The sequence below is a fragment of the Dromaius novaehollandiae genome, chromosome 2 (genome assembly GCF_036370855.1).
Source record: "Dromaius novaehollandiae isolate bDroNov1 chromosome 2, bDroNov1.hap1, whole genome shotgun sequence".
Lineage (NCBI taxonomy): Eukaryota > Metazoa > Chordata > Aves > Casuariiformes > Dromaiidae > Dromaius > Dromaius novaehollandiae.
In genome coordinates this window covers 34,002,535-34,022,046 of record NC_088099.1, presented here as the reverse complement: position 1 = coordinate 34,022,046, position 19,512 = coordinate 34,002,535, and the positions used below count along the sequence as shown (strand labels likewise).

The window sequence follows — 19,512 nt, the reverse complement described above, 5'->3', positions numbered from 1 at the left end:
ATCCTCCAGATAGTTACATTTACTCTTAAATGGTCCTGAATTTTAATAAACCTGTAGGTGTGAGGGGCCATAAAGCTCTTGTCCTTGATTAAACTCTTAAGTCTTGTGTTTGAGATTTGAACTAGTTTAAGGTAGAATTCATCAGTAGCGCACTATGTCTTTCAACAGTGCACTAAATCCCAGCACAGAAGCTTCTATGATTTGCTGGCACTGCAGTAATGGTGCTTACACTTACGGAAACAGGACAGGGCCACGTGTGATGCAGAAGAATTATGTAATAGGATACGATAACATTTTCAAATGCATCTAACTAGGAACTCTACTGTTATTTTCCTGTGGGCTGCAGGTGCTTAGATCCCTGAAGCCTGAACTGTGCTGAAGTCACTTTTAAAAGTGGATACTTAGGTACCTATCTTAATAGAAAACACAGATCCTTAAGGAGCATTCTAGGCTTCTGACTCCACTTGACTTGTAAGGGACTTAGGCAGCCAAATGATTTGCATCTCTGTGCTTCAGACCTAGCAACAAGAATCTTGCCATCCCTAAGAAAGCTTTTCAAATCTGTAATAAAGTGTCTTGCTCTTCAACATTGGTTTTATGTCCACAATTGACATATTTATTTTTGCAGAAATCGAAGCTATTAAGATGAATATTTTTCAGGATGCTTTGAAGAGAGCCTAAAAACCCTGCATCTGTGGGGAGCAGAAGGCAGAAGCAGGTGTGGCTCCTAAGAGGAAGTTAAATCAGCTGTCAGGGAACGTTGGGCCAATACTGTATGGTATCTTTGGGGACTGATGTAGAAGCAACTAAAGGCAATCCACTCAGTTATGGTGTTTCTGGCATAACCAGAAAATAACAAGTGTGAGATATTAAATGTACCCACAGCCCCCTTGCATTGATTCAGCATCTAAGAAGTCTTTTCATCTTTTAAAATACAGAGCCAATTGTGATATTCCACTACTAAAATAACAGATGTAATTCTTTTAGTTATATTAACTTTATTTAGCTATTTTAAATTATATATAACTTTAATTTATTTTAAAATAAAGATGTATACTTTTCAAATACAATATTCCTTGACATGGCCAGTTCATTTTTTTACTTCCAGTTCATTTCAGATCATATTTATACCATTTGCTTACTGTCCTCTCGAAGTCAGTTTTTATAGCAGCTTTCAAGAGGGTAACTAATCTCATGGTTCAGAGCAACGATGAACCTTCAGAACAAAGGTTTAAAGCCAAAGATAGTTGGAAAAATGCAGATAGCATAAATATATATATATATATCCCTCCCACAAAAATACCATGTATTTGGGTTAAAACAGAACAGTCATTCTTTAACACTTTCTATAGAATTAAAGAAAACATCCCTGAACCTATTTGCTTTTCTGAAGTTCATACCCACCCCTTGCCCTGCAGCCTGATTTCACACTTTTATTCCAGTGAGTGACTGTGTCCTGGATGAAATGATCTGTTTCCTTGTACTTTAGGCTTCCTCTTGGTCCTGGAGTGTTCCTGTAATGTGAAATATGATGACACATTTTTCTTTTACAGTGCTTTCTGTATTGGTGCCTTGACAGGTAGGTGTGAAGTGTCTTCTGTTTGCTAGCTCCTTTTTCAGCTGCTGTGGTCATACCCTGACTGGAAGCTCCCCTTGCCTGATCAGACTGCTCTGCCAGTATTTTCCTTTATATGTATGTATGTATATACATATATACACATACACACACACGTGTACATATATATATGTACATATACATGTGTGCGTGTGTGTATACACATACATATATGTGTATATACAGATATATATAATATAAAACTGTTGTGCTAACATCCCAAGTATGTTGATTTGTCACCGACCAACAGGGGGTGGAACAGCAAGGCACAGAAAATCCACTATACATTCTAACATTTAGGCTTTATCCTTTATTAGGTAGTGAGTAAGAGACATAAAAAGAATCAAGTTTGTTGTTTACAGCTGAAATTTAGAAGAGACTTGTGTGAACAAAAACTTGTTCCATAGAGCACTGTGACAAAAGAGGTCCAAGAAAACTGAAAGTGTCATTGTGAATTAGCTGATGTAAGTAGTTGGAATGACACTCTCATTTCTAGTAACACTTGTATTAACTCTGCCCTTAGTACTGTGCCTCCATACATGCCACAGGCCACAATGTTTTGGCAAGGATCAGCCTGTTGATTTTAATGGCATCACAACAACACGGCAGGATGTACAGCAGATACCCGCGTACCAGAAGGCTGTGCTTGACAGCCTACAGTCTCTTCTTTTCCAGTCTGTGTATTATTTCATGGGAGAAAGTCTCTCCCCAGCCCATCTCCCTTCCCAGAACACCAGTCCTCCTCAGCTTGTTCAGCAAATTGTTAATCCCATGGACTATTACAAAAGGCTCTGGAGACGACTAGTGGTTCATGGAGCACAGCTAGAAACCAGTGCCCTGTTCAAGGAGGAATTCACACACAGCTGGCAATGGCCTTACAACTTCTGCAAAAAGAAGGAAGGTTGAAAGTAGGCTTAAAAACACCCAAGGCCAAGATTTTGCAAAGAGGAGTTTAGCGTTACTACGATATATTCAGGTACCCAAATAAGTGGAAACATTTTCTAAATACTGAACGGTAGGCCCAGGTTTTGAAGGCTGGCCTGTTTACTGCCTCCTTACTGGGAGCTGTAGAGTATGGAGCCCTTTTAAATGTCAGCCCCTAGTTATTTAGGTGCCTAAACTTGGCTTCAGGAACTTACCCATACTCTTCTCTTTTTGGAAACTGGGCCAAAGCAATGCAGCTAGTAACCAGCCCTGAAATCACCATCACACTTGTTTTATGTCTACATCGGAGTGAATTAAATATAACCAAAATCCCATTTGATTTCAAGGCACAAACGTTGCAAATAAACTGGATGAAATACATATACATAATATAGAACTTATTTTAATACTTGTAGATAAATAAATGCATCTCTTTGGAATTCTTTGGACACAGACATCCATGGAACCTCTTCTTTCTCTCTTTTTATTTTTTTTTATAAAATCTATATGCAGAGAGGTTTAAAAAATGACAAAGACCAATGTATATGGAAGGCTCACTGATGAACTGCAAGTCAAAGTGCTGTATATTCCCATCCTCTAGATCTCCCAACTGTCCATATTAACCACAGGCAGTATTAGATAGCAACCACATGGTCAATATTTTGCATTACTACATTTTAATAAAATCTTTTAAATTATCTCCCCATCTAAACTTAAATTATGTTTTTAATTTTTATTCCTCCTAAATGTATGGTAGGCATTTCACTTAGCTACACATTAGAGTGGTTGCATGTGACTCAGCAGCACACTCCAAAGTATTAATAGATACTTTTCAGCTCCCTATGGGAAAAAGCAGGCAGCAAGAATCAGATTCGAGACATGTCTATTTTTTCTCTGTTGTTTGTTACTTACCACTTAATGACCCACATGTGAAAGTCAATGGTTATATAATATTTTATATAGTAGATTTTCTGTTTATAAGTTATTTTTCTTACTCTAACATATATACAATATATCTATATATACCCCTGATAAATCTTACTTTAAAGAGACACTGTCAACCCCTTTAAGCCTCACAGTAAATACATAAGGCTTTAAGCTGTCCATACATAAAGGTCAGCTACAGAATTCAAGGGTCCCTTCAGATCCTAAAGGTTGTATTTGCTCCAAATCCACAATGTGCAGTTATCTCATAATATGTATCTCATGTGTTGCTGTTTACATTTTATATGTATATTAAAACATTTTATATCACATCAGCAGGAAATAAAACAAGAGAATAGATCTGTTTCTAAGACTAAGCCTATAGCAAAAATATGTTACCTGTATCTACAGACACTCCCACTGGTATGATATAAAAGGAACATGTGCCATTCTTGGGAAAAAATTCTGGCTACATTGCAGTCAGAGGGAACCTTACATTGACTTAAATGAGGCCAGGATTTCTCTCTTGGTTTTCATTTGCTAGTTATGACTATGTGTAACCCATTTGTGTCCTCTCTCTGCTCAACACTGAAGTGTCATGCCTGTTTCATGATAAGTGTGTATTTTTTGCTGTCCGCTGGCATGCGTTAAACAGTAATCAATCCTCTATGTATTACACCTTTTGAACGTACACACACTGTACACATATGTTCTCAGTTAAATAAATTTTGCCCTACTCTGTGTACAGCATATGGATTTACTTTTTTTCACTAAATCTTCTTTACCATTTATGTTGTCCTAACCATAGATTATCTTCACGCCCATTCTTCTGCAGGTGAGGCAAATCATTTTTGCTCACCAGGAACAGCTTCACATTATTGTCTCCATTTTTGACTACTTACCAAAGTGACATAATTTGTTCATTTTATCTTTTGCAACTCAGTTAGAAACCTAGTGGCATAGATAGAGACACAATACTACTGTTTTACAAGACATCTATTGTAACTACTTTTGTTCAGATAAATACCCAGTAACTGTTGATTTGGCAGGAGGATTGGTAAGGGTACTACTATTCACAGTGTTTCTTTTTTTCCTTCTTTTTAATCTACAGAATAAAGTATTTTATGTACATTGGAACCAGTTAATGCCCTTTAGACAAATTTGTAAGTTGTTTCATAAAGCAGGAAAGACATTGCAGGGAAATATGTGCCAAAAAGCACAGTCAAAAGGCTTTGTAAGTTTTATGTGTCACTACAAGTCAATGCTGGAGATCAGTTCTAAAACGATCAATGCTCAAGAGGAATGCTCTCATCTGGAGAAAATACTGCCCATTCCCCCTTTTAGAATTTGTTCAGTTCTCTATCAAAAGTCCTGGCTCTTCATATATACTTTAAACTATAAATAAACACTGCATAGTTCAATGTTCTTGATTTTCTTTTTTGTTTGTTTTGATTTGAAAAATTATTGCAGTACAATTAATTCCTGTTTGGAGTTCAGTAAGGAGCGAACAGCACAGGAGTATGGGCGGTCCGTATAGGCCCTGGAGCTGGTCGTAGGAGTGCTGGAGGAAGTGCTGAAGTCTGGAAAAGGGTAGCTGCTGGGGCTGTTCGAAGACTGAAAGGGGAATTCACAGCCACAGCAGCAGCTGCCGCTGCAGCTGCTAGCGGATTTGGTAAGATTCGCGGAGCCATCGGCTTTGAAGGTTCCTTTGAAAATACTAATTTTACCTGTGGGGAAGAGAGAAAACAAACAAACAGAGAGAGAGATAATTTGTTCATATTAGCTACATGACAGAAAGCTTGACTTAGACTGTAAGTGGAAAATCAAGAAAGAGAGGCCTTGCACTGGCTACTGACTCTATGAGCTTCAGGTTTGTGACAGGAGATACGATCTTTCACACATCAAAGGAGAGTGAGCAGGATTTGGTAAGGGACAAAGCATTTCAATATTCGCTTGGTTGTGGGCTCATGTCTTATCACTGAGAATTCTAATTTAATATGAGATGAGAATTCAAAGCAAACCTAAAGAGGGGCTGGGCAATCTGCACCAAAGTAAAGCTGCACATACCCTGCAAGAATTAAATAAGAAGGAATTAGCCATCAATTAGAGACCTCCATCTGGACAGCTTCGTGATAAAGACCAGAGCAGAATGAAAACATATCCTATTTGCCGGTATGACTAAGAAGATACTTTTGTTTTTATTATCGTTGGGATGCAAGTTCTGCTTAAAATCTCCAGTTAGCTGCTCTTTATTAGCTTGTGCCTCTAATAACAAGTCAATCAAAAAAGCTTAACTTGCACAAGTTAGGAAAATCTCCTAACTTTCCATGTGTTCAAATAGGTGATGAAATCTATGGGTGTTGCCCTACATCATCTTGCTCTGTTTTCAGAAGCTTTTTTCCACATGGATACTGTTCATTCATACAAAGACCGTGAAAAAGTGTCAGATACTTTTTAAATATTATCATGAAAAACTTTTATCTATATCACTTAGGAAGGTGCGAAACCATGCTATTGTAACCAATCACTGAAGCTTTTGCTTTAAAAACTTTTATAACATGGGCTTTGTGCAATACCAAATACAATGTAGAAAATCCTTCATTTATGGTTTCCAAAGAGAAAAAAGATCTCAAGTATAATCTCAAGCATCATGGTTTATTATTTCCAAGACTAATTAGAAATGCTCACAGAGGTCCATTATTATTTGTGTATAGAGCGTTTACATTTTGTATGCACACAAATGAACACCAGACTAGTCTACACAGATTTCTGTAGACTTCAGTGGAATTTTAATTGTCTAATGAAAAGCCAGGAGCCTGAATACCTTTGTTGTTCTGCTTTTATAATTCTGAGATAAGGACATAGACCTCCCCCAATGACAAAGAAAAGTTCCCACTGGCTCTGTCAGATTTTAGGTGGGGTTCATGTCCTGGGATGAGCTGCTGTCCTTTGCCAAGAATATATACATGATGTGGTACATCTCAGTCTAAGTATGGACACTTCTCACTCACAGGGAAAGACCAATTTCTCACCCTTGAAATTGAAAAGGGTTTTCAAATAATTATCTTGCCCTACATGAGTCTGATATTTTCTGCCCAACAGTACTTTGTTGAGTGAATAGTCAGAAAGGAAGGACAGGAATCGTCTGGGAAGTTTCATCATTACATTATCACTGTATTCCAAATTTTTTTTGTTTCTTTACCAGCCAGATGGATACTGGCAACTCTATTGGCCTCAAGATCCTTTAAAGCTGTGAGAGAGATATTCAAAGGGGACCAAATTCTATACTTCTCTTAATGGTGGACATAATGGGTGTTAGATACAAATCTCTTCATTGCACATAAGAAAATCAATGATCTTATATTTTTCTTGATCAGCGCTAGACCCACTGATCCAAGCTGTCTTCTTCCCTTTCTGAATATTTTACTTTTTCCTCTTTCCTTACTATTTATTTAGTAAACAGTTTTTTCAGCCTTATTTAGAATAGACAGTAAAAAACCCTCAAAAACAAACAAAGAAAAAACCCTCCAAAAGTACAAAAAAACCCTCCAATGGGGTTCTTACTGTCGTCCGGGATGTTTTTCATCAGAGTCCTTTTACTACAGAAAAGCGTGGACTTGTAAAATGATCAAATACCAGTTAATTTTTTTCTCTCTAGTCCTGTATTTTATATATACTGGACAATTGTGGCTTGATGGGACTCAAATAAGTCCCAACATTACAAGATTTCTTAAACCGTGAAATTGTACCATGGGAATTCATAAAGCTTTTTTCTCCGAAACACACATAACTAGACTGGACAAAGCATTATAAATGTCAAACTGAAAGCATGACATCAGAAAGCTGTCATTCTAGGAAAACTATGAAAATGTAATATGTCCTTTTTTTAACTTCTGCAGAAAAAGCTTTGGTGATGCTGATGCATTTTTGTCATGAAGAGCAAAGATTTTAGGTGACTGTATAAAAAGGCTCGGACAACCTTGCAGTTCCTGGAGGAATCAGAAACTTCTAAGGAAGTTAAACAGCCTTTTAGTTCATTTATCAAAATGTTTCTGATTCTCTTTTCAAGGCAGTTGCAATAACAATAATATTTAGCATATACAGTACCGTGTGCATTCATTTCAAATCTCTCTGCAAGTACTATACAACAGGTCAACACGAAGAATTAAGTAGGCATTATTTGTTTCATTTATGGTGGAGTGAACGAAGGGACAATAAGTGACTTGAAAAATTAGTTTGGAGTAAGAAAGTTAGCAAAGTCTAGAGCTCATCAAAAACATTTATATTCAAAGTAAAATTAGCACATCTTTGGCTTGTTGCTGTGCCATTTGCATTTGAAGTGACAGCAATTTTGGTATTTTTTCTGTTCAAAAACAAAAAACAAAATGGAGAACTTCTCTTATCCTTCTTCAGTGTAGCCTCTATTCTACTACTGATATCTGTTGTTTTATTGCTAACTCATTTTCTCCCCTTTAAATCTCTTTTGCCTCTTTGCTCACTTCTGACTTGACTTGTAGATTGTGAGCACTGGTGTGGATTGTGGGAGTGAGAGAGCAGGAGACAGACACGTCGCCTGTGTTATTTGTCTATGCTACAACTGAATGGCCTTGACTGGAGTTCTCAGAAATCACCACTACATAAATAAGTGAATAGATGACTGTGCACAGTAACAGCAACAGTAATGTAATAGTTATTTCCATCCTTCGGGAAACAACAAATTTCCTAAAGGAATAATAATCCTGTCAGTGAGGCTTTAGCTGTTCCATATCCTACTTTCCTAATTACATATTTTCTATTCCTTTCAGTATAGTTTATATCTGTCGGACACCTTGGTCTCCTCAGAGTATTACTGAAAAACCCTATGGGGCCATTTCCTTACCAGCGGGTCTGCCAGAATGGTGCAGTACAGTATGTTATGACATCTGGGAAAGTGCCTACCCAACTGAACGATGCATAAATATACCACACATTAGGGCTGTCCCAAAAAAGGACAAATTTTCTGTTGCCAGGAAAAGAGTGTTAGTTCAACTAGAAGAGAACTGGACTTTCACAGAAAAGAGCTCCAAATTCTGCCTCTCTTAAACAAGATGGACAATGAGTGAGTGGATGATTTGTGTGAGGCCAATGAGTCAACACCCTCCCCCTGCCAAAACCCTCTATAAACCCTTACAAAACCACATGTCACACAAAAAAAATCACACAGTTTATCTCATGGAGATAAATGCCACAAGCTTCACTCCCCAATCCACAATATAAGCTGTTTCTTGACTAATGGCAGAATCCTAACAGGGCTTTTATTAAAAAGTAAACTTTTCTTTTTCATCCTTTGAAGCTAACAAGAACTGTGCTTCAGAAAGCTTATCCTGGCAGTTGGGAATGTGACCAGAACCATGCTGAAGCCCAGTGGAAGGAACTGAAAGATGGATTTCTTTTTAACTGTTTCAATTGTTATCTGAGTGGTTTTCTAAATTAAGGTAGAATTAAAGCTTTTATGTTTATAGAGATTTATTTAGTCATTTCACCGTTATTGTCCTTGGTGAAAACTGGAATGATCCTGTTTAGCATCTGGATATTTCTTCCTACTCCTGCTGTCCAATGACCTCTGAAACAAGGCTCTTTCCTGAGGTTATTCAGTGCAGTTACAAAATGAGCACGTACAGATTGTAGTCCCGTTACATCAAAGTAACTGAAAAGTCTCTCATAGGCATCCATGGGCTCATTCAGACACTCCCATCACCTACACTACCCTTCTCATCTTAAATGTTTTTCCAGTCACATTTTCTGCAAGGGTTCTGTGAGTAAGAAGGTCATTGGCTTACCCCTAGAGGATGTGTTCCCTTTTGGAGTTTGTTGTAAGGGCTGTATTTAGGTTTAGGTGGTTTCCCAGCAGCTCTGTCTTTGTGCCTTCTACTGCTTATGTGCTGTTAAAAAATACATTGGAAAAAAAATTCATGAGCATTATTTCCTTAACAGACCACTTCAGCTTCTGCTTTAGACAAGGGTGCTCCAACAGGGAAAGCTACTGCTCTCCACAACAGCATCACTTTGACTAATTCAGTAATGAATGGGAACTTGGTTTGTTCCAATTTGAATAACTCCTTTGTGAACCATGTATTAGGACTGATTTTCAGAAGTGCTCAGTTCAACTCTGCTTCCACTGCAGTCAATGAATTTCCCACCTTTGTTAACTTCAACAGGACCTGAATTAGGCCAAAGTTGGAAGCCTTTCAAAAATTCATCCCTATCTCTGTAAAGCACCTATCAAACTCAAACCACTGTTGATAGAAAGTTTTGGACAAACATGAGGAGTAGAGCGTCCCCTATTCAAAAAAAAAAAAAAAAAAATTTTTTTAAATCCCTAAGAAGCTCAGAGATACTTTTAAGATTTCAGCTGAAAGATGGTTAAGTATCAGACTAAGTAACAGTGAGATAAAATCACAAAATCCATTATCTTCTTCATAAAATCTATTAGATTTTACAAGAATCCTTCTATACAGACTTTATTGCAGTACTAGATGTAAGGGACTTTTTCCAGAACTCTTTTTTTTACTTTAATTTCCATTCTTGAAAGAGTTCTCACAAAAAGAACAAAGACAGAAGAAAGAACTGAACATTTTTTCCTGAAAACCTAAGACAAGTATTGTTATTGTCCATTACAGAATTTATCTTCATTCTTGTAAAGTTCCTTAACAAGTATTTAATTCCAAAAGGCATATGGAATTAAACTAAGTGTTTTACAGAACAAAGGCTTTGTTCATCTGAAGAACGACTGAATATAACTTAGTGTAATTGCAATTTGGAGGTCATGCTCCTCAGTTACAGAGCAACACTGATAAAAAAAAATTAAAAATCCTATCCATCCCACATTTCTAAGCAGGTTATTCAGTGTTCTGTGAAAATACTCGTTGCACCCACCTCCACATCTTTGTCAAGGCACATATCATGCAGCACACTAAATGGCAGGGTTTATCAGCTCACGACATTTATAGTAGTCTAAAGACAGTTGTAACATGTTGCAGCTCAGAGATTCTATAACTCTTTTTTCAAAAAGATATAATCAAGAGCTTTTGAGAAAATGCATTCAGTGCAAGGGAAAATCATACCAAAACCAAAACACACAGCACAAAGGTCAAGTACAAAGGGCAAAATCTGCAAGCTCCATTTAGATGTGAACTGTCAGACTGACACATGCTGATTGTGTTGGTACTTTATCACCATGAAAACAAAGAATAGCCAAGGATTCACACTCTGCAAGCTAGCTGAGTACCTGTTTCAGTTGTGTCTCAGAGTTTACGTGCACATCACATATTTCACAGTGAAATGTTTTGTTCTGAAGGCCTGTGTTTCCTTTATTCACAGGTCCCTTGCCTTTTACGCCTGCCCGGGGAAACGCTTTTATGGTTCCACTTCCATTCCGAGCTTCCAGCATAGTTTTGTGCTTAGTCCCTGGAGACATTAGAAATGGGAAACAGAAAAAACTTTGGCAATTGGGTTGCATTCTTTTTTTTTTCCCTAAAAAAAAAAAATTTATGAACCTCAGCTTGGTGCCATGCGTTATCCTTGGAATATGACTGTGTTTGCCTGTATCGGATTCATACTAATGTAATAATATTTCACATTTGATATTTATTTATTAAATTACTTATCTGTAGGTAATACACTAGAACAAAGGAGCCACACCAATAAGTAGTGGCACAGTCAGGTATCCTGATGTGAAGTTAAATGGGTGTGACATTTCTCATTAATTCCTGCTGCTAATAAGACCTGAATTGTAGTTGCAAAGGAAGAGTAATTTACCTATTAAAGATGTAGTTGGCTTTGATTTGTAGTCCTCCTGAATGGGTTGATAAACAGTATTCATTAGGTAGCTTACACTTAAATCTGTAATTAACTAATTCGTTCCCAAATCACAAAGGGACAGAGGTTCCTGGCAGCAACTAATGGATCTTAATGCCCTGGTCAGAAACGAGAACATGTGAGAACTATGCACTTTGCTTGTATTTTTTATTAAAATAAATGTTGGATAGAAAACAATAGTGTCTTGTTGCTGCACCTTTATTCAGACTATATGTTTTCTTGCACTATTGACTTCCACACAGGTAGTCTTTGATGATGATGGACTGCTGCTACCTAGAGAATTAGTGCACCAATAATAATCACTATATGCATCCACATGTACACATCTACATGCATGCAGGCATGTGAGCATATACAGAGTTTAACAGCATAGAAGGCTAAATTTGGAGGTGCTTTGTCTAAATATTCAGAATAATGTTTAGGCTTTCATCTTGATCAGAAGAATGTTTAGGATGTAGTCTTTGTATAAAGTTAAATAGGTTAAATGGGTACAGCTTTATTAACTTCAATTTCTGCCAGTTGAAGATCTGGCATACAGCAAACACAGCATTTAAAACTGATTAGCCTTTGTTTCTCATGAATACCAACAAATTATAATTTCCTTTTTATTTTAATGGATTCTATAGCCATGCCAAAGTTATTTCTTTTTTTTATTACATCAGAAGACCATTCCTCATTTTAGTGTAGGTATATCATCTCTGTCTATGTATTTCAGAGCTGAGGTTATGCTTCTGTCTCTTACTTCTTTTTACTATGCTCTCGGATAACCCCTGACACCCAAAATAAGGGGATTGTTGTAGGACTATCATAGATGGTCACTGCTACTATATTAAATCCCAAGATCTTTTAACCCTGCTCACCACAAACCCAATGAACAAGATGTTTAAAACAGCGACTGTGAATGATGCCTCTCTACCACTGGAACTTATTAATGCTGCTCACTCTACTAATTAGAAAAGGTTTAAAATTTAAGAAAGATGGAGGTAAGCAATTGCCCATTCAACTCTCAAGCAGTAATCACTATCAGCCAATCAAAACAAAGGAAAAATATATATAATTTTCAATAGTTATTAGCAGACAATATATACCTAAGAATTCTGCCTTTCATCATTGAACTCTGACTGACTGATGCTCCCTGTTTCAGCCTTAGTTTGTTAGATTTCACACAACACTAAAGGCATTCATACACAGTTTGCTAGCTGGCATAAACAAAAGTATGTGAACTCTGAACATCAAAGGTAATAAAGCATGAGCTGTCACTTAGCTCTATAAGGTCTGGAAGCTGCAAAAGCTAAAATGGAAGAAAATGGGTAACTTGCAAGCAATAAAATTCCTTTCTTCCCCCTTTATGAAAGACTCTCTGCTTGTCGTTTTTATTCTTTAATAGTTAATGAATTCCATGTAATTGCCAGTTTTCTGCCACTTCTTTGTCCCCTGCTGCAAGAGATCTAATCTATTCAGGGGAAGATAATTGCAGAGCTCTTGAGAAAGAAGGAAAAAAAGGAAGAAAGCAAGCACTGCTCCATCTCACCACTGTTGTGCGCCTCCAGCTGCGAGGCAGAGTTGACAGCGACTTTGCATAGTGAACAGTACAGCAGTCTTTTTGCTTTTTCTTCCTCCGTCTCCACGGAAGGGCATGTGGTGCTGCTAGTGGCTGTCGTGGGGATTTTCTCCACTTTAGAGGTGATCTCCGTTGTCATAACACTGCTCTTCCGGATTTCCACGGTTGTCGTCGTTGATATTGCTGGTGTCCCTGTGGCAACGTCTGTGGGCAAAGGGAGGAGATGAAGGGAAACAAAAGAGAAGGCGGTGACCCTTAATGCTTGCATGTTTGCATCCTAATGCTGTAACCACAGAGAGCCAGACCATGCTGGTGAAACAACTCATAGTAATGAACTAAATCTGACCTTCTTCTTTGCATATTTTATGTTTACAAAATATAGTACTCCCGTGTACCAAAATGCCAAGTATTCTGTTTCCAGTATTCTGCTAACACCCAGGAAATACAGCATTCATAAACTGCGAAGACAGGTCATTAAGACTGTACTGTATAACTGAAGGATAATTCACTAAAAGAGATCATATAAATTACCAGTACAATAAGCAGTTAATATTTATACACAGCCCTTCAGGTACATAAACTGCCATAGTGCTGCATAATACTTACTCTGATTAAGTAGTCAACTTAAAGTCTTAACATGCTTTACTCACAAAACTAACATTAAAATAATTGTATGTTCTTGATATCAGATAAAGTAAAATACTGACAGTTCACTTGATCTTAGCCAAAACTAATATTAAATGAACAGTAATTATTAATACATAGTATATATATATTTATATACACACATCCTAATAATATATACTAATGATAGTGACTAAATATACAATGTTCTATATTTGAGATCTACACAGACACTAATAAGACTTTTGCTCCGTGTATCAATTTTATGTTAGGAACAACTCTAAGCATGTTATATACCTAAATCTATTTGGAAATTCAGCACCTGGATCTAAGAACAGTGGGTTTTGTGTAGTTTTCAAACCCAAGAGAAAGAAAATACACAATAATATTGTGGTCTGAATAATGTGTAGATAATATTTTGTATGATTAAGTTCTAAGTATCAGTGCTCAACAGTGCCAGTTAACCTAGCAAGCTCTTCAAGCCTCCTGTTTCCATCAGGTAAGTACTGGGAGGGTCTACATCTCTGCCAAGGACATGCCATCCAAGTCCTGACTGCAACAAGGAGCTGACAGCTTAAACTCCTACAGGGTTCCCACAGATCTCTCCTCATCCCATTCTGGAGTCTGAGTGCCCTGGACTCAGATTATCCCTCCAGACAGCGTGGTATTCTCACCTCTTAGTTTATTCCACTGAAGCTCACTTATTTCCTATTAAATATCTCTGCAGTGCCAGAGAAAGAGAAAATTATATGGCAGTATCATCTGGTAGTTAAGTACTTATCAGGGCACAGGACTAAGATTCAGCACTGAAGTGGCAGAGAAGATGCGAAATAAGTGACAGGAGAATGAGGCAAGGAACAGGTGCAATCCTGCCTTTCTGGAGAGAAAAAGCTTTGCAGTGCTGTACTTTGTCATTTTAGACATATTAAGCAGCAGCTTCTCCCACAAGAAATATTAGTTACTTTGCCGAGATTACTCTTGGAATTAGGTACTTTCCAAAGTAAACAGCTCAGTTTGGTTTCATGTGTCCCTTGCTGTTCGTGTGCTCTACCTGCAATATGCTTTATCTATTGTCATTATTAGAACAGGCAAAATAAGTATTCTTTGGCTTGTAGATCCCAGCATGTGTCGTGATGCTGGAGGGACACATTAAATGATGCCTGCAGAGGTATGGCTCAGACTAATCCTGTTTAACAATTTCATTAATGAAGAAAATGCCTATTAACTTAGCAGACAACAGCAAACTGGGAGCAAATGAAAACACACTGGGAGACATGATTCAAAACAATAACACATTGGAGAAACAGTCTGTAGAAAATAAGATGCTTTTTTATAAAGACACTTGCAGGAATCCACGTTCAGTAGGATTAATCCAATGTATTAAAACAGGATGAAGAACAGCCCCAGTAGTGGACTTTTCAGAAAAAAGTTGTCTGTAGTGGAAAACAAGGCGAACATAGGTCAGCTATGCCATAGGGGTATTATGGAAAAGGTCCCCATCATACTGGAAGTGTGAAGTGAAAGATTTATGAAGTATTTATTCTCCTCTAATCAGCACTGGAGGTCTTGTATCCAGTTTAGGGACTGCAAACTTCAAATTAACAATGACTTGCACTGCTGGTAATTCAGCAACAATACAAATGCAAACCAACGAGAGAGGGACCTGGGAAGGGGCTGCAAGGTAGGAAGCGGAAACGAATTAGAGGTTTAGAAAACATGGCCTGGGGAAAAAAATGCTGGAAGCATATGCTGAAAGAAATGCTCAAGCATAAGAATATGGACGATGAAGGGTAAACATTGACAACAGCTTTTCAATCTGTAGAAGGTAGCTAAAAATAAGAGAATAGACTTTTCTCCCTGATCCCTCTGAACAGGACAAGGAATATTGGATTACAGCAAGAGAGACTCAGATCAGACATCAGGAAATTCTTTCTACTATTAAAGCTTGTAAAGCCTTAGAATAGCCTACCTACAGAGTTCATGAAATACTGCCTGTTGGAGGACTCGGAATAAATATTTGAAGGAGAAACAGCTATGATCCCATTTCAGTTAGTGGGGATAATTAGGTTACCTTTGAGGTCCCTTCCAGCCCTGTGAATTTCTATGATACGTGTATTTTGTTATGTTTCTATATATTCTCTGAAAGAGTTTTTGAAAATTATTATTCATAAAACCAAAAAGCTGTGTTTATGAAATGAATATTCTACATACTGTCAGGCATTAAAACATACAGGAAAGGTATGGTCCCATTCAAGGTCTAATTAAAGTGGTTTTTTTCCTGAGAATGATTATGGAGGTGGTTATACTCTGAATGTACTGAGGACATCAAACACTGCTGCAGAATGAACGATGCTTTCTTGCTGAACATCCTGTTCTTATTTTTTACTTTTTACCGATCAACAATAATGTTTCAAAAGAAAAAAACTACTTTGAAACATTCAGCCTTATGTTGGGAAACTGATGAGTAAATGAAGCCTTTCTAGATCTGTCCACAAAATTACACATTTAACTAGTCACTCCTTTCCCATCCCAGAAAAGATGTGTTGATGTTGGCTTTCTTCAGTTGAATGCTGCTGCAGTGAAATTATTTTCATTAAAAGCCCACTCCCAGCAGCACTCTAAAACTTCAGTTTCTTCATCCTTATACTGTTATATAGTAGTAGAGCTAGCCAATGCATTTTCATTGCGTAAAGGAAGGTAGAGAGCCAATAGCAGCAGGGAAAGGGAAGGAAAAGAGAAAAAGAAAAATATTAACATTCTCTAAGGACTGATGGCAAGATTGGTACTCATCCTACTCTTACAGGAAATTAGATCCGTACATCAATGACCATTACCAGCTTTGCAGTGCAAGGATCAGTATGCCTTAAGCAAAGTATCGATCATCATTTCTTTATGTTCCACACGTAGGAAAACCTGAGGCAATGAACAATAAAGAGCTTAAATAATTGCAGATTTTATTCTGCTTCAGATGTCTGATCTCCTATCTGGACAGTGATCTTGTATTTCACCATTCAATTATCTTAAAGTGAAAAAAAATAGTCAATTATGTTAGTCATTTTGAGGGCATTTTAATACACGTGCATGAGAGCAGCATTGTACATAAAAATTAAACTAAAAATAGTAAATGTCACCAGCACTCTCCAACTAACTCTTCAACTAACAAAAATATCAGCATTCACAGCATATATTCTGCTCATATACCTTTCAAAATATGCCCTATTTTAGTACATTATATATTCCATTAATGCAAATGCACTAATGGCATCAAAACATGCAGGAAAACAATCCAGAATCCAAGTTCACAATGGAAAAGGCATGACATATTTTAAGATGCAAAGCTATTCTCCCTCATATAAATGTTGGAAATATTCACAGGAATTAAGGCAGAAACATTCCGAAGGCTGTTAGTTAAGTAAGTTCATAAATAGAGAATTCAAATCCTCTTCTCACCAGTCCTTCTAAGCTAACCAGCATATATCTCTTTGAATATTATACAGTGTTGCTCCCTGCACAGAGTTTGGTGTCCTAAATATAGGGTATATCATTAAAGGTATAAGGGATTAAAAATTCAAAAAGCAGTAGGAAGATATTTGAACTGATGCCTTGAAGACTGAATCAGCATTTCTTAACATTATATTATGACAAAGTCTTAAGAACTATTTCAGTAATAAATGATCTAAAATCAAGCCTGGAAATTCAGTCACGGTCAAATGGAAGATTTGTTCCTGGTGACGCAGGCTTGCAGCACTGTGCTATTTTCATACCAGTGGCCTGCAGCAAATATTCATTATTGCAACTGTCACTGTTTGGCTTTGACATAGAAGCAGATTGCTAATATTGTACAGAGCTGGATTCCAGCAGCAAAAAAAGAAACACTTCAGGATTCACAATAATCCATTTGTATCCCTGGTCTTAATATAGCAACAGTATAAACACTAAAAATGCAAAAAATATATAAAAACTAATCTTGATCACTGGCAAAATCAAAGATTTATTTTAAGAAGAAAACAAAACCAGATGAAAAAAATTCAGTGGGAAGTGACTCCACTGGGTACTACAGACACCATAGTTCAAGTGGAAAACTGCAAGAGTGTAAGTAAGGTCCTCCTAACTAAGCAGGATTAATTTTATATCCCAGCTACAAGACTCATGAATTTTCTTTAGACTGAAGACGCAGAAAATTACAGGCAAATCATGCTTTTCTTCTCTCTGAGTATGTGAAAGTCTCACTCATCAGTTCTTGCTACTAAACATAAGAATTTCTTATCCTGAAACTATAAATAGACCCACAGAGAGAAAAGTGCTCTTTGACTTCAAACAGATCACAACTATTTATGAGCTTATTTTTCCTTCTGCAATCTCAAGTGGCATACATTTAAAAATATCTGATTTAGCACATGCCCATGCATTCTGGTCTCATTTAAATCAAACTTTACCACTGACATCAAAGGATTGAGCATTTGGCCCACGAGGCTATCCAGGGAAAAAAAAAAAGAAAAGCATATTCTTTCTTATGCCAAAAAGAACTTCATACGAAATATTTCAGTATACTGTAATACTATAATACATCTGAGTAATGTAAAAACCTTTTCGCTGGCTTCCTTGTAGCCAGCCTGCATCAAGTAACAGACAGCTCCATTATGGTGCTTGATGAGGTCATGTTCAAAAGAGTCTCGGAGTATTAGAGTCGCAAACCTGCTAGGAACTGGGTGCCCAATTCCCTTGGGCTGCTTTAAAGATCCCATCATCCATGTCCTCCATGGTAATTATATTTGAAGACAAGATAAAATTTCTTCTGAATCTATAAATATAACAGTGGAGTATATTATAAACAACGCACTGTCTCAAAAATAACTGTGTAACTGGCTTTTTTGTGCTTGGCTGACTTTCTGTACTCATATGCTTAAACATAAGCATGTGTGTTAGTATATTGTTGGATCTGGCACTAAAACAAAACATTTTGGGGAACTTTAACTCAAATGCCTCGGCTCCTCTGCCTTTATATGTGCCGAATACAAACTTGCATATTTTGTGGTTTGTTGATATTTGGCCCATTATAATATACTGCACAGAAAATCCTTTCAGTATCATATTATGAAAACTTGAGTCATTAGATTTTGGTTTACATTCAAAACCTGGATTCAATCTATTTATATATATATTCTGCCCCAAATAGATATATTTTACTTGGAGAGTCAAAAGCATATTTTTAGAACTTAGAAGGATCCATGCAATTTCTTTGCAAGATAAAACTAATTACAACTGCAAGGTTTAAAGAGTTAAGTACCCTACATCATAGTTTTTCTCATACAAAAGATCTAAATGACTGACTGAATGTTGTATTTCATTACTCTATGATAAGACCTCTTTCAATAAAGCAACACTAAATACTGAATGTCATGGTATCGACCTAAAATTGCACTCGATGGATACTAATGAACATACCATAATGGAAGGGCTGAAGGCTCTGAAAAAATAAACCAAAGCTTTGTATGATCAAACAGGAACAGAATCTGAAAATTTTTGATGAGGTGACCCTTGTGATCTTGTTTTTAAACATCAGATCTTCACCTATTTTTCCCTTTCTTCTCCTTTCAGTGTCCTGGCTTGTTAGTCATGTTCTTGATAAAGTTCCATTTTGTTTAACTTTGTCTGGGTCTCCACCATCACTGCTTTTTGATATCTAGAAAGTGAAAGGACAAGTGGTTCTAACATATCCCCATGCCTTTCCTCGAACGTACAGAACAAACACAGCTGAGAAAGAGAATGACTGCAAACTTTCCCAGGACCAGCATGAAAGCCAAATACCAGGAATTTTCTTGGTGCAGCAATGACCTCACTATTTTGACCAGCCTGTATTTTTTAATACTAAAATAAATCACATTATACACAGTGTTCATTACTCAGAAACAAAGGATGAAGAAACAAATGGTTCTACTTCAGCCTCATTTCACTGTCACCTCTACTTCATGCTTTCTGGTGACATGCCTTGGTGGTGACCTGACAG

At 37.0% G+C, this 19,512-nt stretch overlaps 1 protein-coding gene across 3 annotated transcripts in view; it reads right to left on the bottom strand.

Moving 5' to 3' along the window:
* Positions 1-1,048: 1,048 nt before the first annotated feature.
* ZNF385D (zinc finger protein 385D) overlaps positions 1,049-19,512 on the bottom strand; it is a 430,528-nt gene continuing 412,064 nt past the window's right edge. For all 3 annotated transcript variants that reach the window (XM_026103714.2, XM_026103716.2, XM_026103717.2), the window contains 4 exons: positions 12,852-13,085; positions 10,731-10,909; positions 9,283-9,384; positions 1,049-5,190 (listed from right to left, as the gene is read on the bottom strand). In XM_026103714.2, coding sequence (XP_025959499.1) covers positions 4,957-5,190; positions 9,283-9,384; positions 10,731-10,909; positions 12,852-13,085 — 749 coding nt within the window. In that variant the 3' untranslated portion in view covers positions 1,049-4,956. The remainder of the gene's footprint in view (positions 5,191-9,282; positions 9,385-10,730; positions 10,910-12,851; positions 13,086-19,512) is intronic.